At 41.8% G+C, this 24,680-nt stretch overlaps 1 protein-coding gene across 2 annotated transcripts in view; it reads left to right on the top strand.

Moving 5' to 3' along the window:
- The window catches only part of ELF1 (E74 like ETS transcription factor 1), a 95,208-nt gene extending 71,675 nt beyond the window's left edge, over positions 1 to 23,533 (top strand). For both annotated transcript variants that reach the window (XM_074158598.1, XM_074158607.1), the window contains exons 6-9: positions 4,702 to 4,785; positions 8,530 to 8,722; positions 9,749 to 10,216; positions 22,914 to 23,533. In XM_074158598.1, coding sequence (XP_074014699.1) covers positions 4,702 to 4,785; positions 8,530 to 8,722; positions 9,749 to 10,216; positions 22,914 to 23,526 — 1,358 coding nt within the window. In that variant the 3' untranslated portion in view covers positions 23,527 to 23,533. The remainder of the gene's footprint in view (positions 1 to 4,701; positions 4,786 to 8,529; positions 8,723 to 9,748; positions 10,217 to 22,913) is intronic.
- Positions 23,534 to 24,680: the final 1,147 nt, after the last annotated feature.

Here is a 24,680-nt window from a genome sequence, read left to right as displayed (position 1 = left end):
GCGTTTTCTTACTGGGTAGTGTGAGCACAGATACTGGTGCTTAGATGCTAATGCTATTGGAGAGGTAGCAATGATGGCTTATCCCACAGGAAACACAAGTCTCTGCTTATTCCTATGTAAAGTTTCTTTCTTCAGAGCAGAATTGCAATGCAAGTTATAGAGCTTTTGTTACTGTGAATCCTGAAGCACTTTCATTAGCTCTAACTTAGCTTCAACTAAAGATACTTAACCTGTTCAGAGTATGGGATAAGAATGAGGAAGGTTTTCTGAGCTCTTCTTAATTACAAATGGTTTAATTTTATTATTTTTGTTTAAGTATCTGCATGCTATAGTAGAAGGGTAAGTCCCATTTGCGGTAGATAACATTTACACAGTGTCCACTGAGGGATTTTCCATTGGAGTCGGTGCCGTGCCAAAGAGTAATGAAATAGTGTTCTAGGCAGACCTTCTGCTCCTGGTTTCCCACCCTGCTTCAGCGTGGAAAGCTGATGTCTACAATGGAAGAGAGTCATGCAGTGCAGGCAGATGTAAGGTGTCGTTGCAACAAATTTAAAAATAAATAAATAAAAATCAAGAGAGTTATATTTCTGGAACTAATCATAGGACTAAATCAGAGCAGTAGGACTTTGTCAGGTTCATCTGTGAAATAAAAGCCTTCCGGAACAGGGCTCCTGCTACCCAGCCATACTCCTGTTGAATTGAGAGCATTTTTGCTGCTACTTTTGCTGCCGTTTCCAAATGTTAGGAGTCATTATCTGTCAGAGAGAGCATATCGGCCTGTGGAGATCTTGGGGAAGCCTCCAGAGTCCCGTGTGTGTCACAAGGTCTGGTAGGGACGGGTGTGGGTCGGGAGGTCTCCGATTCCTGTAAGAAAGCTGAACTGAAACTGCTGTGGAGGAGAGCTTTACCAGCAGCTGCCCCGAGAGTGCTGCTGGGGAAACTACCGTGCCCTGTGCACTACTGTGAGATAACCAACCATAAGAGGATTTTAAACTGGTTTTTTGTTTTGTTTTGTTCTGTTCTTTTCTTCTTCTTTTTAATGTTGGCTGCTGTGTGTGTCAAAACAAGGAGCCGCTGTCTGGCAGGCATTTAACCTCTTTGGCTTGATGCTTTCATACCCTCTTTTGGTGGTGTGCTTCTGCTTACTCCCACTCCTTCCTCCTCCCTAGCTGTAGGTTAGAAAACCAGTTGCTTCACAGCAAATGTGTGTGTTTGGTTTTGACAGTTACATTGGATAGAAAAAATACTAGAAAAGGTCAATCAGTTTAGTGTTTCATTAACTGCTCATTTTCAATGAGGTTGAGGCTTCATGAGGTAGATGGTATGGTCTGAGTGATGTATAAGTGTTACTTCGAAATGGCCAGGGATTTGCAAGGCATTGGTATGCAACAATTGCTGCAAAACGTTACTAATTTTGTAGCGCGCTTTAGGATGATGTGCAGTGTTGGGGTGGAGTTCTTTTGGTTTGTTTTTTTTTTTGTTGTTGTTTGGTTGGTGGGTTTTTTTAAATTTTTTTTAAGTGCAATCTGTTTCCCTTCCTTTGGTCAGTTTTGTGTCACAGGAAAGGACCATAATCGTTTTGCCCTATCCATACCACTCATGATTTTATAGCCTTCTAGCATATATAACCCGTCAGCTAAACTTGCAATGCTCAGAGCATTGCCAGCTAACTGAGCCAGAATGGCACTGTCACGTAGAGCTCCTCCAATAACATGTTCTTCAGAAGTGGTGGGGTGATTTCACTTCCTTTCCTTGTGGGCCTTTTTGCTGCAGCAGGAGAGCTGTATCCACCCATCTGCTCAACTCCAGACCCACGTTCAGCATGATGTTTGTAGTCATGAATGTCTGAGCACTGAGCTGCCAAGCTATGGGTCAGAAAGACAGAAAAAAAAAAAAAGAAAGTCGGAGAAAGAAACTTGGAAATTTGCTATACTAATACCTTCAGTCCTGTTTTTGCTACGGGAGGTATCAGGCAGTAGGCAGTCACAGAAGTTATATGCACATTATTTTAAACAAAACCCACTGAAACCAGTGCAAGAAAATGTATTGAACTCTTTCTGGTGTGGTATAAATTATTTAATCAGGATGAGCATCTCACTGTCTAAATATCACATTTGGTTGTAGCTTGAATTCATAAGCTGAAGTGGTTTTGCAAACATGGAAATAGGAAAGTGAAAATACCAATTATAAATTTGGTTAGCTATACAAAATTATGGTAGCCCCAGAAAGGCTTAGGTCTTTCACATTCTTCATCCTTCCTCTTTGTAAAATTCTCTCCTAAAAAGGAATTTAGTGATGTACTCTGAAAGGTAACAAATTCATGCTCTATTGAGTCAAAGGAGGAAGTGTGCTAATGCTTAATGTGCTTTCAGAAAATATCTTTTTTTAAACAAAGGAAACATATCTTGTGTGTCTCTGTTAAGTGTTCTTTTGATGGTATCAGTGAGTGCTTGGAGATGATAGCAAACAGTGTAGTCTAAAACCATCATCTTCACAATCTCTAGCCCAGATATACAGCAGTAACTTCAATACCTTTCTGTAAATGGGTTTCACATTCTTCACCGATTTCTAATTTTGGATGGATTTCTGGTGGAGGATTGTCTAAATAGGATGTCCTGAAGTAGTCTAGGCAGAAGTAAGAGAGCCTAGAGTTGCTGTAGCAGTGGTATTCATATTTAGCAGCCCAGGTTATCCCTAATCAGAAGGGCTCAAATTTTATGTGATCAATACTTAAGTTTCCTGAAGTTGACCAGCTGAAGTTCAGTCATGAACTACTTGAACCCTCATCCACTTAATTTTCTGTTAAGACCTGATCCCATTTGGACACAAGGTAATTGATGACATCAAAATAACACTCCCCGCTGCTTAATGGTGTACATTTATACCTCGACAAGAGTCTTCCCATGACACAACTCTAAGGTGAGAAAAGCACATAGACAAAGTTACCATGAGGGACTTCTTGTGCAGTAGAAGCTCCTCTATGGAAGAATGACTTCATCTAGACATTTTAGGGAAAACAGACATTTCTGCAAACAAAAATGGTGAGTGGAACAAAGCTGCTAAAAATATACTCCAGTAATTCTTTATCCTTTCCTATGATGATATATGAAAAAACCCAATATTCTAGGATTTCCTCCCTCCTGTCTTCATTCAAATCAAGGAAGACGTTACTGGCCAAGGCGATGGCTGAACTTTGTGTCCCATCCTCAGTCATGAGTTGTGTCTGAATGGAAGCAAGAAAATTAGAGGACTCCAGGCATCACTAGAGTTTCCTCACCGTAGCTCTCTCAACTAGCTATTCCTCCTCCCCAATGCCCTGTCAAAAAAAGAGAGAAAAAGGAAAAGGTGCAAAGTTGGGCTTAGAAAGACTCCAATGTCAAAAGGTGAGAGCTCAAGCCAGTGTTTCTTACGACTTCTTTATAGATAGCTGGAAGCCTAGAACAAAGCAGATAGTGCAGGCTGGCACTGAGCACTTTTTTTCAGAGCTAGTGAAAATCCCTCACTCTTACTCTGCAGCAGAGTCGTTTCCTTTCTAAAACAGCCCTTAAAAACAAAACCAAAAGTGGAACATCATAGTGTATGGGATTGCACAGGTCTATTGGTCCGGCGTCCTTAGGAGGCAAACTCTTTGGAAATGCAATAGAGAAAAAGAAAAATATTTTTCTTTAGATCTTTAATTACGACAATATGCTATTGGGACTAGAAATATGTTTCTCTGATTCCTGTGTTTGCTTGGTCTATTCTGCCTCTCAAAAGAGCAAAGGTAGTACGTGAATAATTTAGGTGTTATCAGTGTACTAAGGGGTCACTGCAAAACCAGCAAAGAAATGTTTATTTCATAAGAAAGTTCTGAGGGTTTCTGATTCATTACATTACCCGTAAAAGCTGCCACTGCAGCGAATGAGAACTAATAAAGGAATAGTTTCAAGGTTTTATATTGAAAAATGCTTGCATGACTTAACATTTTTTTTACTCCACTTACGTTCAGGTAGTTGATTTCTCAACATTTTCAAATGAATGCTTTTCATTCTTGTCATCAGTTGTAACTAACTACTTGTTTCCAGTCTTCCTCACTGGATACAGCCACCATGCTTACGACTTTAAAAACTGGTGTTTTTTCAGAGCCTGTTACTTGTTCTGCTGGTCTTAATAAACAAACAAGTGACTGTAGCCACTGTTGAGAATGGTGTAAAAGACAGTAGGATTGAAAAATGTTTTCTTCATGTGACAGTGTAGTTTGCTGCTGTCAGTGGAGACTTCCAGTCTATTAAACAAGCAGGCAATCTTGTTTTATCCCTAAATTCCATTTTGGTGGTGAGTGAACAAGATAGTGCTCTGTATTTTATCTAGCTATTCCTGTTTAAACTCTTGCCCACAGTTAACAGCTTATTCTTCTAATTTCATCTGTTTTAAGCGCTCTTAAGAGTACCTAAAAAGCCACAGAAATTTCCAAGGTACATGGACTTTGGAAAAGTGAGCATAATCTTTACTAGAAGTTCACTAAGAGCGTAGGGGGTCCAGTCCTGCTGTAGAAATTGAAAATGTTCAGCATAGACCTGAGCTCCTAACTTGCTAGAAATTGAATCCTCTCTGAATTTGGAAACAAATCTCTTCCTTTTTTACGTCCTTGCTCTTTTTTATTTCCTTTTTTTTTTTTTTTTTTTTTCAAGCTGCAGTTGACTTACTGGTGGTTTATTTCAGGGAAGAAGCCGAAACCGTCTCGTCCCGAGTCCCCTACTACAACTCCAAATATATCTGTGAAAAAGAAAAACAAAGATGGAAAGGGTAAGGCAAGGAGTTGTTGCTGAAATTTTTAAAATAATATTGTTTCTGAGCAACCTGTAAAAAGAAAAATTTCACTAGTTCTCTTGTGATGTAAAACCAGGTCTTAGGGGTGGTGAACATCTCATCTTAAGGCAAGTAAAAAATTAGCGGACGAGATCTTTTGGTGAAGTTTCTAGGGAGAATAATGTATTTGTCACTTCAGTTGCGAGGGTTCTTGGAAACTCTTCAAACCCTCTGCAGAAGCTGCTGCGTTTTGAGTGAAGTCGTGGGGAGTGCTTTGCATTGTATTAGTGTTTCTTGGGTTGTGGTTATTTTGACAGATGATCTTTGAAAACGTTTTCCATCTGTGTGTGTCTAATTCTGCATGAGGAGCTAATCAGGGCTGCCAGTTGGCACCAGGAAGCACCAAGCCCTGAATTCTGAGGAAAGCTGTAACCCAGCTTGAAGACTTGGGCAGAAAGACTTGGGTTTTCGATACTTCTTTCATTCCTCCTGTGTTTAAAAGGAAGTAAGAAAATAAATACCACATAACTGATACAATAAATCATTTCCTCCAGACAGAACTGTTCGGAACTGACTGTCAGTTTTGTCAACAGCTCGGTTGCTTTGCTGTTGGGCTGGTGTTTGGGTGGCAGCCTGATGCCCCAGCCCTCACCAAGTTTTGCTGGGCTGGGGTGGGAGCTGGAAATGACCCTCTCCCGTGTTCCCACAAGTGCCTGCACCCAGAATCATCATGGTTGGAAAGGACCTCTGAGATCACCGAGTCCAGCCCTACACAAAACACCCCTACAGTCTCGGGCACTAGAGCATGCCCTGAAGAGCCACATCTACACGTTTCTTAAATAGCTCCAGGGATGGTGACACCACCACTTCTTGGGCAGGCTGTTCCAGTGCCTGACCTCTCTCTCAGAAAAGTAATTCTTCCTAGTATCTAATCTAAACCTCCCCTGCCGCAACTTCAGACCATTTCCTCTGGTCCTGTCATTATTCCTTTGGGAGAAGAGGTCAACACCCACCTCTCTACACCCTCCTTTCAGGTAGTTGTAGAGGGCAATGAGGTCCCCCCTCAGCCTCCTCTTCTCCAAACTAAACATGCCCAGTTCCCTCAGCCTCTCCTCATAGGACTTGTTCTCCAGACCCCTCACCAGCTTGGTGGCTCTCCTCTGGACACGCTCCAGCAGCTCAATGTCCTTCCTGTAGTGAGGGGCCCAGAACTGAACACAGTACTCGAGGTGAGGCCTCACCAGTGCCGAGTACAGAGGCACCATCACTTCCCTGCTCCTGCTGGCAGTCCTACGCCTAGGGACTGATGTGCTTGCATGCATGCCATACTTGCGAGGACAGAAGCCCAGCCAAACCTGGAAGGTGGTGGCATAAGGATGTCAGACTGTCTTGAAATCAGAAAAATCACTACACTGACAAATTGAGTATATTGTTATTCTTTTTTTTTTTCTTCTTCTGAAGAGGGATTTTCTGCAATAACAGGGAAAAAAAAACCTGTTGACAAACAATAAATAGGTTAATACCAGCAATTTTGAGTATGCGTTGTTGCCTTTTTTTATTATTTTTTTTTATTTTTATTTTTAAATTAAAACCTAGTTTTTAAGTAAAAATGAAAGAAAAGTATCAGAGGAACCTCCAAGTAGAGCTCAAAGAAAATAACAGAAAATATTAAAGCAGCTAGCCACAAAATTAAGAGGCAGAAGAGTCTAACCTTTCTGTTTGATGTCAAGGACATACCGTATTTCACATTTGTCCGTTGTTACAAAATTGCTAAGTCAGAAGGAATGAAAAAGGAACTTATTGCCTGAAACCACTGCCTGTTATGAAAAAAGCTACGACAAAAGCATTTGTTTTGCATTTTGAGGAACATAGAATTGAAGTAAAAGGGGTTTTAATATAACTGGCCATGGCAAGGAGGCAGCTGGAAAATCATGAGAGTTGCCTGTCTCTCAGTATCCAGAGTGTTCCCTTAAGGGGAACTTGTATGCTAAAATACCAAGCCCTCCATATAATTGATGTGATGCATGGAGAAAACTGAGTTTTGTACTTATTTCTTCTTACGCTATGACTCAGAGGAGGTTAAAAATCCTGCCTGTGAGTAAAGCAGACATGGTTTTCATGGACAGTCCTCTTCACAGTGATTTTCAGTGGCTAAGCAGTGACAAATTTTCGGACTGCCTGGGTGCAGCTGAGCATTTTGAGTCTGGACTACAACAAAAGCACCGGGGATTAGGTGGTAAAGTGGCTGGGAATGCTCTCGCTCCTGGCTGACATTGTGTCTTGCCAAAGCAGTCTTAACCTTTGCCATGGGGGTACCTGAAGGCAAACAGGCTGATGGGGCTTTGAGCAACCTGCTCTAGTGGAGGTGTCCCTGCCCATGGCAGGGGGGTTGGAACTTGATGATCTTTAAGGTCCCTTCCAACTCTAACCATTCTATGATTCTAAGCTGGGAGACGTTTGTTGCGAAGGCAGTGTTTTTTCTCGAGGGATGCTCACTTTTCAAGTTTCCACCTGCTGAAGGAGTTGCTAACCTTTTGTACTGCCAGCGCTGATGACTTTTGCTGAATATTTGCAAGATATAATATGGTAGTATGGTAGTTTTAATTTGTAAGACACCTCCTCTTGTTGAAAACAGTTCAGACTGGTGGTTATTAAAGTTGAAAAAACTGCCAGCTTAAATTGAAGCTGACAAAAGAGATCCTGCCACCTTCTGATGCACTGGGCATCGGTTTTTTGTGAAACTTAAGAAATCTGCACACGCTCTCCTTGCTGTGTTTTTGCATGGCTACTTGTGGAAGGTGATACTTTCATACAAGAAGTTTTTTCTCCCTTTCTCAGAGTAACAGCATATCGCTAAGAAGCTTATGTGCAGCTTCTAGTGTCCAAAAGAACATCAGACACCAAAAAAGCCTTAAAAAAGGCAAGAAAAAGGGTCCCGTTAATTATACAAGTTTAGACTCCTTAAATGTGCTTTCAGAAAAAAAGAATATGCAAATTTTGTAGTGGTTGTAAGTATTCACAATCTGTGATTTTAATACTGTTTCTTTATATGTGGTAAACACCAAACAGATGTGATGGATTTCCATATATGTGTTTGTAAAATGCTTGTTTGTAATTATTTTCTTTGTAAAATGAAATTTGAATGTTGTCTGCCAGCAAGTGCAAGCGCTCACTGGATTAAAAAGAAATAATCTTTTTCTGAATTTTATTCTGGAAGGTTTGCCTGCCTCAGCATATGCCACTGATTGCCCCATATAAATCTAATTGTTAAGAGTAAGGATTTTGTTTAGCTTTTTAAAGGATTATAACACTCATCTCGATTCAGCGAAGTATTTAATCAAGGGCTTAATTTCTAGTATTTTCAGAGGATGGACCTGAACACGTTCCCATTCGAGGTAAAGCAATAGTGACAGCTTCTGTGACTGGATTAGGCCAGAGGGAAGTGTCCCTGTAGGTGACTGATACTGTCTAACACTGGTGGTTGGAACAGGGTGACTGTAGGTTGACTGGTACCTGACTCTCTGGGTTACAGACAGTGGCAAAGGTGTTTGGGCACCCAGGTTATAATAGCTAACAAGAATCCCTTCCCATACCTTTCCTTCACTGTTTCCTAGTCTTGATGGTGTATTACAATGTATTTGTTACAATACCAGCTTCTTAATTTTTAGAGTATTTACATCATTAATAAAATATGGTCAACTAATTTTTCTTTTTCTGTGTCCTGAAATACTTTTATTTTAGGAAATACAATTTATCTCTGGGAGTTCTTACTAGCACTGCTCCAGGACAAAGCTACATGTCCTAAATATATCAAATGGACTCAAAGAGAGAAGGGCATTTTCAAACTGGTAGATTCCAAGGCTGTGTCCAGGTTGTGGGGAAAACACAAAAACAAACCTGACATGAATTATGAAACAATGGGTAGAGCTCTCAGGTATGTTCGTTTTTAATAATAGACTGGTTTTGTTGTCTTAGTGTTTGCATGCATTGAATGCCTCATCTGATTTGTGTAACAACAGGAAAGAGTTAGGATTCTATCCATTTGGGAAATGAAGTTATTTCAGCAAAACAAATTAGCTAACTAAAAGTAGCCCTTACTCACCTCAACCCCGAATCAGTCACCTTCAGTCTCAGCTCAGACATTTTCAGTGCTGCTGCAAAAACTGCATCTTCACAGACAAAGTAAGAGACTGAAGATTCCAAGTGGGGCAAATCTTTGTACATAAAATTTGAATCTCTTTTCTCCAAAAAATCCTAAATTCAGGTGTATTAATGAAATTATTTCTACCTGTTGCAAATGATCCCCGTGCCCAGTGGAAGATACAGTTTTAGAATTCAGGTCTGGTTGCGCTTCCCTCAACTTGTGTGTACAGCCATTTTAAAAACACCTTACCATGTGCCTCTGCCTATCAGGTTGGGATTTTTCTTGTGCATAAAAGACTATACAAAATAAACAGACATCCCTGAAGCTTCAGTCTTACCTGCTGATTGATAATTGTCCAACTGAGCAGCTATATATTTCTTTTCATTTCCTTTCCCCCCTCACCTCAGCGTGTGCCATTTTAAATGTCTGCTTCTACTCACTGGTGAATAAGCATCAGTTCACGTAACTGAAACAACTGTATGAGTCAAGAGGAGGATTACAAGTTTCATGCAACTTTTAAAGAGTGTGAGTTGATAGCAGAGCTGCCAAGTCACGGAGCTCTTTTCTTTCTCCTCAGTTATCTGAAGTTGAAATTAAAAGGTGACAAGAAATACCAGTAAAAGAAAGTTGTTCAAGATAAAAATACGCTCTTAAATTAGCCACTCCTTTATAATGAAGAAACTAGGCACTTAAAATATTGTTTACTTGTTGCTGCTAGTCTTATTTTCTGGGGGGTTTTTGCCTTTTTTTATTTGTTTTTGCTTGTTTTTTTGGCAAAAAACACTGTGTAACTTGATGTGTGTATGCTTTAAACAGATACTATTACCAAAGAGGAATACTGGCTAAAGTAGAAGGCCAGCGCCTAGTATACCAATTTAAAGAAATGCCAAAAGATCTCGTCTATATAGATGACGAAGATGCGAGCCCTAGCACTGAATCATCAGATTCAAGTCTGCTCTCAACTCCTGTGGCCAACAGAAACCAATCGAGCAGATCTAGAGCATCTGCGAACGCGGGAACAAAGGGAGGATCGACCGCAGTGCTAAAAACAGGAAACTCCAAGCCTGCTAAGCTGAAGGAGCACGTAGAGGTTGTGCAGCAGCAGACACCTGGCTTGACTTCAGAAGTTTTGAGGACAATGCAATCTCCGCAGCCAGTACATCCCACTCAGCTTTTTCGGACAGTTCACGTAATGCAGCCATTGCAGTCCCTCACGGAAGGACATGCAGCTGTAGCCAGTAATGTTTCGGATGAAACGTTAAATCCCTCGGTTCAGAATATAAGGTAAGAAAAGGTACAGAAAATCAATGTATGAATAATAATAAATTCACTGGATGATGGCTAGATAGACTAGATTCTTCGTCGTGCTTCCAAAAAATGCTCATCTCCCGGTTTGGTTGAAGCGAAGCAGCGTCTTCGTGGCTGATCCTAGGAACTGGGAGTTACTACAGCATACTGCAACGCGTACACTCGTAAATGCTCTGCCTTTGGTGAAGGGAAGCGCATCCTTCCTGCAGTATTAGGCCTGATGCAAATTCTTTAGAGAAGAAAAATACACAACTTCCCTTAAAATTGGTATCATCAGTTCTGTCCCCCAGCAGAGGCAGTAATTTCACGGCTCTGCTTTTTCACTGACTGTTCGGTGTTTTCGCTTTTCAATTTATGAATTTTATCTCTGTATGATCCCTTCAAACAGATTTTCCTTCTTGCTTCTTAATTTTTCCTCCTAAGAATTTTTTGTCATCTCTTTCATCTTTTGTCCGCTGTTACAACAGGGGAAAGCTTGGTGTTATCTATTCTAGCATTTTGCTGCTGTTACAGGAGCGTGTTCTTTTGATTTTAGAAAACAATTAACAGGATAATCTCATGGGAGCTGGGTGTCTGCAGACTATTTTGGGAGACAGTCATGCTTTCATGCCTGATTTGTAAGTCAACTGGCTAACCCTACACAGGGTTTAAGTGTGACTCCTTTGCACCTACTCCTTAGTAGCAGCGTCCTAATTGAAAAGGCTTTAAAAACCATCACTTAAGCCTGGTTTTACCCTAGCCTAAGGGCATTCCCTGATGGTTATTTCATCTCCACTGACTAAAAAAGACCTAAACCAAATAAATGTTCATGTAATCTAGGCCCCTCACAGGAATGTCAGGGTTGTATGTGGTGATTCCGGACCTTAAAGCCGTTTCAGGAAAGCTTCAGGATGTAATTCAGGAACGGCGCATTCTTAATGAATTACGAACATCACATTTTTCTGAGATTTGCTCTGTTAACCTCACTGTTATAATGGTTACTGTTTTGTGCTGCAAAATGGCAATAATGCTATTTCCTGCTCCCTTCTTCTGTTCTTTCCTTTGAAAATTACACCCAGAGCCACCAATAGGTTTGGAGTGGTACTGACGGATCGCTTTTCAAATTTCAACTTACGTGTGAACTGCGTAACTTGCAAAACTCAAACAAGATTTTTTTTTTAGCATAAATCTTCCCCGTTACATTTTGCTGATGCTCTATTTATTTGCGGTGAGCTTGGCTGTGAGAATTCCATTGGGTTTTGATAAATTCCTCAACTGCCGGAATATTTATAGCCCATGGCTACCTCGGCCGTGGGCACTCCCAGAAAAATGGGATGAGAAATCTGTCAATGTGTGATGGGCTTGTGAAGCTTGATGGTACCACAGAAGATCTTTAGCCGAGGGCTGCCATAAACAGATGGAGAAAAAAAAATGGAGCCAAAAAAATGTATATTTTTTCCTTTCCCCCCCCTCTTTTTCTGCTTCAAGACCTAAAAATGGAGCAATATCCATGGGTCAAAAGGCCGAGGGCTCCCTGGCTCAGCATCTCTGTGGACTGCTTAGGTGTTCCTGTCTGGGGAAAAGGTTCAGTCGCTCGCAGAAGCTCTTTAATTCTTGAAAGAGGGTGGATAATCTGCTTGTTCTCCTTGCCTGTGATCTTGATAATGTCACAATTTAGGGCTGGAGGCCGCTACTGCCAAAATTTTGCCGTAGGGTTTGTGGTGTCACTTCCCAGGGAGTAAGGACCATCGTATGGGACACGGGTTAGTGGTGGTTTTGTCAGTATTAGGTTGACGGTTGGACTCGATGATCTGAAAGGTCCCTTCCAACCCAGACTATTCCATGATTCCATGACTCTCTGGGGTTAACCATGCAATTTTGCCAAGAAAGAAGTAATGAGACTGGATAATTTCTTCATTTCCAAAGAATAAGCTTTGCTCTCTCACCTCTGCTACTACAGGGATGCTGTAAAAGCTACTCAGTTATTAAAACACCACTTACATAAAAGGAAAATCCAGATTAGCAGTAACAGCTGGGTTTTTCAGAAGAACTGAAAGAGCAACTGAAACTGGTTAGATCAGCCTCCAGTGACTGATATAATAGAATCAATAAGAAATGCTTTAGGAGATAAGCAAGTAGTTGAGGAAGCTGAAGATTTGTATACAGGAAATGACAAACAAAAACTGCAGCTTCAGTCAAGAAAAAAAAAGTTATATTCTCTCTTCTTTCCTTGGGGTACAAAAACCCCAAACTTTATAATTATCCCCGGTCTTCCTAGTTTGAATCCTGATTTTTTTTTTAAGTTTCCTTAAACATTATGAAGGGTTTTAATTCACGCTGCAAAATGAAAAATTCACTGAAAAGAGAAATTCACTGGTTAGTAAAGGCTGCACGGGAATAAATACATGGGGCCATGAAAGCAAAAATATTTTCTGTAGTTACTGGTAGGCACTGTAAAACAAACTGGAAAGAGTTACCATTTTTAAGTAAACAATAGCCCTTTTCATTTGTCTTTTAATTCTAAAATGCATTATTTGAAATCAATTTGTGTTTTGTTTATTGTTCTAACCAACTAGAATTAGTTCAAGATGCACATAGTGGAGGGAAGGGTTATATTTGATCAGAAGTTTACGTGGAAGATAATTATGAAGAATTTGACAAAAAAAAAAAAAAAAGTAAGTCTTGGAATTCATTTAGAAAATTAATAAAAGTCTGCATCAAGGTGATGTCAGTTTTTAAAGCTTAGGCATGAAGCTGCTCTGTACAGCGCAATCCTATGATTTCAGGGTTGATGAAGGATTTAATTACTTGTAAAAATTGACTCGGGTAGTAATAGTGAAAGGAAACAAGTACAGACACAATTGAAGCTATACAGTATCATTTAAGTCAGTAGAATAAAGCTATTAAACATTAATGGGGGAAGGTTCTGCAATTTACAGAGTTAAATAGCTCTAGGCTAGACCTACACTAGATTTTATATCAAAACCAATATCAACGGTATAGATGGTATTAAAAAATGGTAACAACAAACAGAAGTATCTGGAAGACCTAGTAAGGCAGGCAGGCAGGCAAGAAGTCCAAGCAAACATTTGGCAAGTTGCTCAGTGACATTATGACATCCAATTATTGCGTTATGGCATTTCACAATCAGACCTTGGGCAATAAGCTAAGGGGAAAAAAGTAGTGGAGATGCTAGATGTGTGAAGTTCCAGTGAAGTAAAAGCCTTAAAGCCTTTGAGTTCTGTATTTTATCGGTTTTAATCCTCTGTTTGTAACTTAAAACATTATTCCATGAAGTCTTCAACTGCACTTTTCTTAGCCAAGATGACACAATGTCTCAGATGAAGGGAAAAAAAAAAAAAGACCCTTCGGATCTTTTCAGTACAGTATATAATTACTGGATGGTATAGAAGTATTGCTAATTAAGAAAGAATGTACTAAGGTGTTTGAGCAGTTACAGTTGAAAATAAAAACCATAACGCAGATTTCTTTGGTGTGCTTTTAACCAGGATGGGCCAAACTCTAAACAAAGGTGGTGATGAGTCCTGTGCAGTAGTTACTGCCCATTCCAAGCTCTAAAAATACAGTTTATGGCAGATACATTTCTGCTCAGTTTCAAAATGCAGACTTTGAATAGTTTGGTGAGGTAGAAGGACACACTGAGCATTTTTTAGAGCGTATGTTTTAGGTCTTGTTTTATAATAAGGCTAAAACAAAGGAACTGGATTTTGGGTTGGTTTGTTCAAGCAGCCATAAATCTCTGGCAGTTGAACGTGTTTGTGTACACGGTCTGAATTGCTGCAGTGGGGCTTCCATGAGGGATGAAATGAATGGTCTACGTGATTTGAAAATGTACAGCACGTACGATTGCCATTATAGCGCAAGAGCTGACAAGCCCTCTGATGTACGCACACTCTCTGTAGGGTTGTGGTTGGAGTCACTTTACAGCAGTTTTATAAGGAAGCACAAGGACAAATAGCAACATTGGTTGCCAGTTTCTGTTCAGAGGTTGGAGCATGTGGATAGTCAAGGTTGTTTTGGAGAAAGGGCAACCAGGGTTTGGGAATGGTCCTCAGAAGTTTTTCTGACGCGTACTGGTTAGTGGTTGGGCTCTGCCTTGAAGCATGAACATCTTGGACCCATCTAATTTGTCTTGACGCAATGCAGCTTCTAAAGTTTCATTAATATAAACGTTCTTCCCTCTTCTTTATGGAAATAAATGTTCTCTCTGCAGCAATTTGCTTGTGTTGTGAGAAGAAAAAAAATTATGTGATTAACCACATACTATAGAGAAAACATTGAGGATTTTTGAGGTCAAAACAATTGGCTTCTTAACACTTAACCATATCCTTCATAGGAGAAGTCTGAACATGGATCTTCTCTGATGAGGAACTTGGAAAAGATCGTATCTGAGGAATGTGGTGTAGGGCTTGTGTCACCATCCCTCCCCTGCGCTGGGTGGCATTGCCTGGTAAAGTCTACCCCCAGAGCATCGCTGGGAGAGGGCGGCAGCCGTTCCTCAGGGCCTTCTTGTGTTTCTCAAAGAAACCGATGGTGAAAATCAGGGGTTAGTTCTTTGCGGGAGACAGGCAGTGACTTCATTTATAGCTGCACAAAGCTCGTATATGTAGAGTTTTGTGTACTTCGAGGGGAGGGTTGTGTCCTACTCAGAAGCGGAAAGGTCTTGACTTTTGGATGGCTTTTGAGGGGCTTTTTATACAAGTTTTGGTGCTGCTGTGTGCAGGAGACAAGAAGTGGCTGGGGGAATGTGGCTTTTCTTCAGCAGTAGTGCTTAAACAAAAAGGCTGTGGTGTGGTGCTAACCCAGGCTTGGGAAACGGGGCAGGAGCCAGGGTCAGGTCATGCAAACTGGACCAGGGAAGACATCTAGTATCCCCGGTGGGAATATCTGAAATTACAAACTCGCTGCTGTTCTGCAGGTCTAACCACTCTGGCTTGGTAGATGCAAGCGGTTACTGGAGTCTCCATTTGTGTAACTGGGAGCTGAATTTGTTACCATGTTTCCGGTGATCAGACAAAAATTAAAATGCCTGTGTGGATGAGATTACTTATTTCTAACTTCTTTCAATGAGCCAGCTAAGTCTTTGAGTGTAGCACTTGTAAAATTATTCTGTTTAAACTAGAATAACTGATAAAGGTTGACGAGAATATCTGGTTTCTTGGAGTAATAATTCAGAGTTACATTTACAGGCATTGAGAGGCACTGAAGTAGGACTTGGATTCAGCTCCGTGTTCATCAGGTCATTCTGAGCGTAAATGGCATCCCTTCTGTAGCTCCAGAAAGCGTACATCTCCTGGAAGGGTAGGGACTTACCTTGTTATGGAGAGCCTAGGACATCGTACGAGGCTCTAAGGTGCCTGCGTTTGGGCAATTAAATTGCTCCCTTAAATGACTAGGGCTGCAGGTGGAGACAGGCATTTTCCTTTACCTTTAATCTAGAGTAGTAGTGATGGAGTGAAAGGAGCTTCTCATGTTACTGACGGTTCAGAGAAGATCATATTGTGTGTAATTTAAAATTATATGTCTATTTCTTATTGACTGTACGGAACATAGCTGAATCTTCTCCCTGGCAGCTCTGTGCACCAAGAAACTGGCAATTAGCTGACCACTGAGAGATCCTGTGCAACGCTTTAGCAGACTTCAAGTTTCAAACCCAGCGTTTCTATCAAAATTCAGTGTATTGTTTCTTTTCTGTATTTTCAAGTTGTCATTTTTATAGCTTGGACAGAGCATGTTAGAAGACCGGTATCCTGGCTCTGTTCTGTAGCCGGGGTCCACAGAGGACCAGTGGGATATGTTCTGTATGTATACTTCTGAACTGGAGAACCACTACGTGATGAATCAGCCACAGCTTTCAGCTTGACCTTTTTGCAACCTTTGGGGTAGAAAATGTGCAATAATTCATCCTGAAGGTGACACAAGCATGGACCACAGTGGCAAGATCCTCATTCAAGAGGAGAAGGAAATAGCTGAAAGTTAATTGTGGTTTTTTTCTGGGCGTGAGCATTCTGGGTGAGAAGAGTGATGAAGCCAACAGTATGCCAACGCAGTGGGTTGTCCCGATAAGGAGAGGGAATTACCTTTGGAAATCACATCTACCCCAAGCAAACACAGATGCTTTCTGCTCTTGTTCCATAATCTGTTTCTGTGTCCAGGCTGTGATGTATTGGTGGTCTGACTACAGCTATGCTGATGCTGAAAAATAGACAGATTTGGCCAGCCTGAGTTTATCAACTCTGAAAATGTGATTACAGCTGCTATTTCAAATGAAGTGTCTTCATCTTGTGCCATGTATAGACGTTATAGTTCATAGATTCATAGACTGGTCCAGGCCAGAAGGGACCTCCAAAGGTCATCTAGTCCGACCTCCCTGCAGTCAGCAGGGACACCCCCAACTAGACCAGGTTGCCCAGGGCCTCGTCGAGCTTCACCTTGAATATCTCAAGGGAAGGGGCCTCAACCACCTCCCTGGGCAACCTGTTCCAGTGTTCCACCACCCTCGTGGTAAAGAACTTTTTCCTAATATCCAATCTAAATCTCCCCTTCTCCAACTTAAAACCATTGCCCCTCGTCCTGTCACTGCAGGCCTTTGTAAACAGACCCTCCCCAGCCTTCCTGTAGGCCCCCCTCAGGTACTGGAAGGCCGCTATTAAGTCTCCCTGGAGCCTCCTCCAGGCTGAACAACCCCAGCTCCCTCAGCCTGTCCTCATAGCAGAGGTGCTCCAACCCCCTGATCATTTTGGTGGCCCTCCTCTGGACCCGCTCCATCAGGTCCATGTCCTTTCTATATTGAGGGCTCCAGACCTGCACACAGTACTCCAGGTGAGGTCTCACCAGAGCAAAGTGGCAGAATCACCTCTCTGGATCTGCTGGCAACACTTCTTTTGATGCAGCCCAGGATGTGATTGGCCTTCTGGGCTGCAAGTGCACACCGCCTGCTCATGTCCAGTTTCTCGTGCATCAACACCCCCAAGTCCCTTTCCTCAGGGCTGCTTTCTAATACCTCAAGTTGTGCAGTGAATGTCATCATTATGCTCTGTAATCATACTTTTATACCCTATCTATATTGGGTTTGCTCGAGCTTGCATAAGAGACACAGGGAAGCAGTGTGGCACTGTCCTACGGAGATTTTGCATTGACCCTCTGCTTTCAGTCCTCTTTCTCTGGATAAGAATGACAGTCAAATCTGCAGGATGTCAGCTGATGTTGTAGCCCCTCACTCCTCTGCCGTTCCTGTAGGTATGCTGAATAAAAGCCATCACAGGTGTCAGTCTCGGTAAAGAGCTCACTAGGGCTGCCTTGATGAGGAACATGAGTGAAGGAACACGATGCCAGCTGAGGACTTCTGGATAGTCAGAAGCAACACACGGCTGATGTTTGGAAGGCCTTACTTTCATCAGGCAGCACCGGTGCACATGCTTTGGTTCTGTTTGCAGTCAGACGGCAGTCTTCCGTCAGTGCAACAAGTTGGGTTTCCTGCCTGCAGTAGAAATTCTCCAACACCCTGACCAGCAGATACTGTGGGATCTGGCCCACTGCTGCTGTAGCCTTCCTCAAAAGCAGGGAAGAAGGTGACTGTTGCAGAGTTGATCTCTGTCATCTCTCAAGTGAAGGCTTGACTGCATCTCAGCTATGAGGATGGTGAGGAAAATGCCCTTCCTGAGGGAGGTGTTGGTCAGAAATAGGCTGATGTGATCTCAGCGGGCTTCTACAAGAAACTCTCACTTAGCTTACAACAGGGTGTGTTTCTCAGAACACATTTACAATAGGGGCAACTTCCATCACAGCAAAGACTTTGGTTATAACCAAATGTTTTGATTTGATTTTCCTGCAGTTGAGAAGGCCTTCTCTTAAGACCATTTCTGATTTAATTTCTGCAGTAGGGAGGAAGAAGGCTGCTTATGCCAGAAGGGACTTCAAAGTCATCTAGACAGATTAATTCTGTTTCTGCACAATGAGAAGCTACCCACAAGAGCTCTCTTTACATGTCTTTGGCACTGTCGAAAGAGGTGGGGTTTCCGCAGGTCTCTGTTAGTAGCAAAGTTTCTGAGTTTTAATTCAGGTGAGCGTGCAGTTCTGAAAAATTCTGGAAAGAAGACTGTAAGACCACGCGGGTTGGTAAAAAGGACACCAGACTTGAGAGCTGAGTCCTCTGACTTCACAACGTAAGAGATTATCTTGTCCAGGCAAGGAGTTAGACAAGAACAGGCAAGTTCTGCCCTCCCTTTGGAGGAGCCTGTGTTCAGACTGGGTGTGAAGGCATCAAGCGGCGTTCTGCCTCGCATGGACATCTCCCCCTAGACTGCTTAGTGGCTCCTGTCTGCATGGCTTGTGCTGTAAAAGGGCCAGTGGCCATGACGGCAGTACACTGGGGTGCAGTATCGACAAGACTGCTGATGACTTTGAGGATGACGTACACGAGCGCGGCTGTGGAGCAGTGGCAGCAGAGCTCCTGAGTTGTGGCTGATGCTTCCCTTAGTCACTCAGAAGAGATTGACTCAGGCATCTGAAGTGGTTGTAACAAGCATGTCCCACCCCTTCACCTCCCTCCCTCTTCCACACAACTCCTGAAGAAGTTGTTTGCAATCAGTTAGTTGAACAAAGGCGGAAAGTCCCTGGAAATTCGCCTGTTTATCTCAAGGCCATCATTTCCCCTATAGCTGTAGGTTGAGCAACGTGTATGTTGGAGAGAGAATTCTCCTCCGTTACCTATCTCTGTCTTTCTTAATATTGCCCTGTTTCGTTTTCTTATTGTGCTGTGAAATAAGTTGTTTACCTTGGCTTGCAGTTTCAGTATTTTTTTTTTGGTATCTTCTCCCTTTCTCCATTTCATAAATTTCACATAAATTACCACGAATAAAGTTGTTTTTCCTGCCTGTCCCTTATTGTTTGCTTTATCACTAGTTACCTCTTGATGAGCTGATACCTTATTGCAAAATTCCAGGCCGTTAACAGTACCAAGCGGACCAAGAAATAGGTGATCGTTTTCTGCCAAGCTAAAATGACTTCAGAATTTTTGTCCTTCTTTTCTGAGTTGTAACCAGAATGTTTTATGGCAGCATTTCCTTTTCATCACTATCGCTCAATGTTCTTGTTCTTTTTGTAACCTCAGCAGGAACTTTTAAAGTCATCACCCAGTGGATGTGTACCTTAGAGTGAGAAGGGCGGGAACAAATTGACAGTGAACTTCAGCAGCTTAGCAAAATACACAGTTCAAAGCACCTAAAATACTGTAGTCTGGTGCTAACAGGTTGTAAGTAATGTGGTTTTGGGTTGTTGTTTTGTTTTTTTTTTTTTAAACAGGTAAAATAATTAACCAAACCTGTATTGTTTTCAGTTATATTCAAGGCAAATAGTTTGAGCAGATGAATTTTTAGTTTGTAAACAGACACAGTTGTCTGTAGTCTTACCAATTGAGGCAAATGTCTTGCTTGGCCACCATTGGTGCTGTGTGCTACTGAACCCTGTGCTTGTACAGACATCTGCTGCCGGCTTTCCCTGTAGCAAGTTCACACCCTGTGTCCGTGTGTACACATATATGTGTATATACATGTTTATATCTGTGTGTATCATATATATGTATCTCGACTGATGGAGAAGATAGAGCACCTGGAGTAAACTGTTAGTCACGGTATGATGTACAGGTATGGGACTTGCTTTCAGGAGAAATAAAATGGCTTAATGTCAATATGCAAATACTAATTACGGTGTGGTGAGACAAACGGTCTGCTTGGGTCCTCTAGGAGCTGTCACTCCTACTGCTTTGCAGAATACCTTCTGCATGGATTAGATCCAGTTCACACTTTTCGAGGCTGTTCTTCACAGCCATTTAGCAGCTAGAAGCTTTTATTTTTACTATTTTGTTTTAAAACAGCTAAAGAACAAGAAAGTAGCTTAAAAGTAACACTTGGATGGCAGACCAGCACAGGCCAGCAGCTTCTGCTGCTGCTTTCAAAACTGCAACTATTGAGTTGATCTTAATCCTTCAGGGTTAAGTAAATTTCTTCATGGATTAAAGAGCTGGCTTGGTATCTACTCGGATACTTGTAATACTTTCTGGATGGCGAGTGTCAGTTGTCTTTCTTTCTTAGCTGTTCCACTTTCATTGCTGTTTTCTGTAAACTTTCCTGGGTTGAGCTGTTTGTATGTGACATTTTGATTTTACTGCAAGTTTGTTTAACTGTAGGTAGTTTATTTTTTTATTTTTTAATTATATTTTTTTAAAAAAAAGCTCGTGGGTGCCTTCATCCTGTTACTACTTCTGATGCAGACATTTGTCACTTTTCTATCAAGGTCCCAGGGGAATTGCTGGCGTTAAAAAAAAGAAAGAGCACTGATAACCCTTAGCAGACTTGGTGTGAACCTTTGTGCTGTCGTTCTGAGCTTTGCACTTTAAGCTTGGTTGTCGGTATTTGCTGTGGAGCACAGAAGTTGGAAAGAAAGAAGCGATTGCTTTAGCTGGTGCTTCACCTCCAGCCAGCCCCCATTTCTATGAGCTTCTTCCTTGGGCTGTCTCCAGTTGTGTGAAACAGGAGCTCAAGATTGACTCTGGTGTTGTCGCATCGAATTTTGTGTCCTGGTTATTATGGCCTCTGTGATGAGACCTGCGTGGGAGCCTCACGGGCAAGGATTTGGATTTGTTTTGCTATGGCAGCATTCCTGGGTACTGCAGCCTTCTTTCTTGTGAGGAAGAGAAAGCTCCAGATGCAGATTTTGTTCCTGGTATTACCAAGCCACATAGGAGGTGGGGAAAAGATTGCCTGCAGCAGGGACTGGCAGCTGGAGGATGCTCAGGGCGTACTGATGTCCTCTGAGCCTGATACCAGCTGGGTTACTGGAGCTCCTCTTACTGGCACAATCTGTAGAGCTCAGCTAGAGGCTTTTCCCAGAGGACTGAGCTGAGAAGGACCTGGGAAATCCTCTACAAATACTCCTTCACTTGTCTCTGCTGACGCACTAAGGAAGGGGGAGTGCAGTTGGACTACCGCCAGCAGCAGCATCTGCATCCACATTGCCCCATAGCTTCAGCAGCTCCTAAATCCTGCTTTGGTAAGCTTTTTGCTGTAACGGTGATAGCCAGAGCATGGGCTTAAATTGAAGTTTTCAATATGCTCAGTCTGATTTGACTGGTCAATGGCTAAACACTGGCAAGCAGGATTTCACAGAGCTTTAAAAAATAGGTACTACATTGGTAGAAGGACTATAGAAAGGAGGACATCACACGGTAGATGTATAGCAGGCAACCTTTACAGCACATCTGAGGACCAGGCTTCGGAAGGAAGAGCATGCATGGACTTAGTAGTACAAATGTTGACAGTAAATGGCTTTCCATGTAAAGGGATTTCAGCAGGGGTAGAAATAAGCTAGGGGGAGGAGGAGACAGTTATTTTTGCTTTTAGCGAATGTCAAGCATGTTCAAAGAAAACACGAGGGAGAGCTTAAGACTGAAAAAGGGGAGGAGGGTTGGCAGGAGAAAACAGAATCACACAATGGTAGGGGTTGAAAGGGACCCCCCTGCCAAAGCAGGATCACCGGGAGCAGGCTGGACAGGAACGCATCCAGGTGGGCTTTGAATATCTCCAGAGAAGGACATTCCACCACCTCTCTGGGCAGCCTGTTCCAGTGCTCTGTCACCCTCAAAGGAAAGAAGTTTTTGCTCATGTTGAGAAGGAATTTCCTGTGTTCCAGCTTGTGCCCGTTGCCACTGAAGAGAAGCAGGAAAGGTTGGAGAGAACTTTGCAGGGCAGGTGGAAGGAAAGAAAAAGATTGTTGGAGGCAGCGTGGCATGGTGGGCTGCAGCAAGCCGTGGGAGGGTGTCGAAGCAGTTACCCCTTCCCTTCCTCTTTCCCTCCCCTGGAAATCGTTTGCTTCACCAGGACCGTGTTGTGGTTTGGGGTTTTTTTGTTTGTTTGCTTTGTTTTTATTTGCATGACTGGAGCGTATGTGTTTCAGCCACATCTCTGAGTCACCGTCTTCCACTGCAGCAGTTGTGTGCTTCAGCAAGATGGCTGTTAATTCTCTAACTTTGCCCTCTCAGCTGTACATATATAGAAAGTAAGGTGGTACCCGAGTCTGTGAGCTTGCAACTGATGGAATCGCTCCTAATTTAAATTGATGTTTTGGGAGCAAATTCTGTTCAGTTGCTTTACCAGAAAGTGCATACAAGCCTGGCAGACAGAGAACCATGTGTCCTGGGAGTCTGAGAAGGTCCTGACCAGACTCACTGTTCCAGTGCAGATACTTTTGCATATAAGTAAATGTATATACAGATGTCAGGCCAATTTATATAGGTTCATGACTTAGGAATTACCTCATGAAATTGATGGCAAGCCTGTAGCGGATCATGCTCATGATGCTGGTTGATGCTTGAGAAGGAGATCTTAGATGTGATTCCCAGGTTTTCTGCTGAACTATGGAATGTCTCAAAGGCAGGCTGTTCAGTTTGGCAATGGCAGTATCTCTCGTGCAGGGTACCTTCGCTTTGGGAACTGTGTTGCTGAATTCAGGGGTCAGGTCCAGTTCTTGTTTTTTCAGGAGAGCGACTGCTACCTCTTCTGGAACCATTTGGTAAATAGAATGTTTATGATGACAAGTGATTTTGCAAGACTAAATGTGTAATTATTTTTCACGCACGGAAGTGTTCTGACCTTATAATCTTTTCTAATCTTAATAGGACTTTACAGACTCCAACTCAAGTTCCAGTGGTTGTTTCCCCTGGGAATCAGCAGCTGCACACTGTAACACTCCAGACAGTGCCTCTTACTACGGTGATAGCCAGCACGGATCCAGCCTCAGCAACAACGCCCCAAAAATTCATTTTACAAGCCATTCCTACTTCACAACCCATGACGGTTCTGAAAGAAAATGTCATGCTGCAGTCTCAGAAGCCAGTCTCGCCTCCTTCCTCCATCGTGCTGAGCCCAGCGCAAGTTCAGCAGGTGCTCACCAGCAGCGTGCAGACAATTTGCAATGGAACAGTCAACATGGCCTCGTCTCCATCCTTCAGTGCCACTACCCCCGTGGTGACGTTTTCGCCCAGCAGCTCACAGGTGGTGGCTCATCCATCGGGCACGGTCATCACTTCAGTTATTAAAGCACCTGAAACCAAACAGATCGGGGCGCAAGGAGCGGTGAAAGAAGAGAGTGACAAATTAGATGATGCTGAGCAGTCGGAGCAGGGATTCCAGCAGCAACCGTTTGTGATGGTAGTGTCCAGTTCGAATGGTTTCCCATCTAACGTGCAAGTGAAGCAAGAAAATGAGCCGTTGGAACCCAATTCGTATTAATAAATTTAAAAAAAAAAAAAAAAAAGACCCTGTGGATGATTATTTTCATAAATGTGATGGGACCTTTTCAGTTATGTATATACGATTTGATTCTGAAGCAAGATGTTGCAAAGCTACTTAATTTCTGCAGTTAATTGTTAGAATTCATGCTTTAGAATGGATTTTGATTTTCTATTAATTGCTAAATGTTATCATACAAATAAAATTATATATTACTCATGTTTCAAAAGACAGGCATGAAGGAACATGCTTTTTATGCTATGAAGACTTTCTCCTGAGGTTGTTGGCCAAAGTTTCAAGCTTCTTACTGTATCTCTGCAGTCTGTTGCCGATTTACATTGCAGTAACGTTATTATAACCTTTTTCTGTTTAATCCGTACGAGTATCACTTAACTTTTGAAACAACAGTTACTTTTAGTGGGAGGTTTTCATTCCGTGTGTAGGAATTTTTATGATCCAGTATCTGTTTCATACTGGTGAATTACACCAGTTTTAGGCTTTGATAACCAGGTATCCTCTTGCATTTTTTTTTTTGCAGCACAAGCTCTTTGTGTGTGCAAAATGGAATATACACTCCTATTGAGAGTACAAGAAACATTTATTCCAGTAATGGACAATGCCATGTCTGTATTTTATATGAAAACATCAGATATATTTAATTACAGAAGCTAACAGCATCACTACAGGTGCAAGCGTTTCATGCCATTTTGCGACTATGAAGCTTAACAATCTTGCTTTCTACTTCAGATTATTTTGTACGGGGGGAGGGAAATGAAATATAAATTTATGCAGATATTTGGAGATTAATACTGCTAAGAGTTCTTTTTTTGATTGTAAATAATGTACATTCAATGTCACAAGGAAGTTTTTTTCAGCTAATTTGTTTCCATACAAATTTTTGATAGATGCAAATAAGATCATTATGTTTAGAGGTCTAATGTTATATGTATTCATATTACAGAGTGAATTTGTATTTAAAGACAAATTTTTAAATGATGGAGCCCTCTGAACCTTGGGTCCTTGTCTTTTGTATTTTTAATTGGTTTATTATGAAAATAAATCAAGTGGAAAAACATTTTTTCTGTATTTACGCTGAATTGGTTTTATATTATTATAATATATAATCATTTATTACAATATATAATTGTTATAAT

Source organism: Numenius arquata, chromosome 1 (genome assembly GCF_964106895.1).
Source record: "Numenius arquata chromosome 1, bNumArq3.hap1.1, whole genome shotgun sequence".
Lineage (NCBI taxonomy): Eukaryota > Metazoa > Chordata > Aves > Charadriiformes > Scolopacidae > Numenius > Numenius arquata.
Note: the sequence above shows the minus strand (reverse complement) of the source record. Positions and strands in the feature narration are given on the sequence as shown.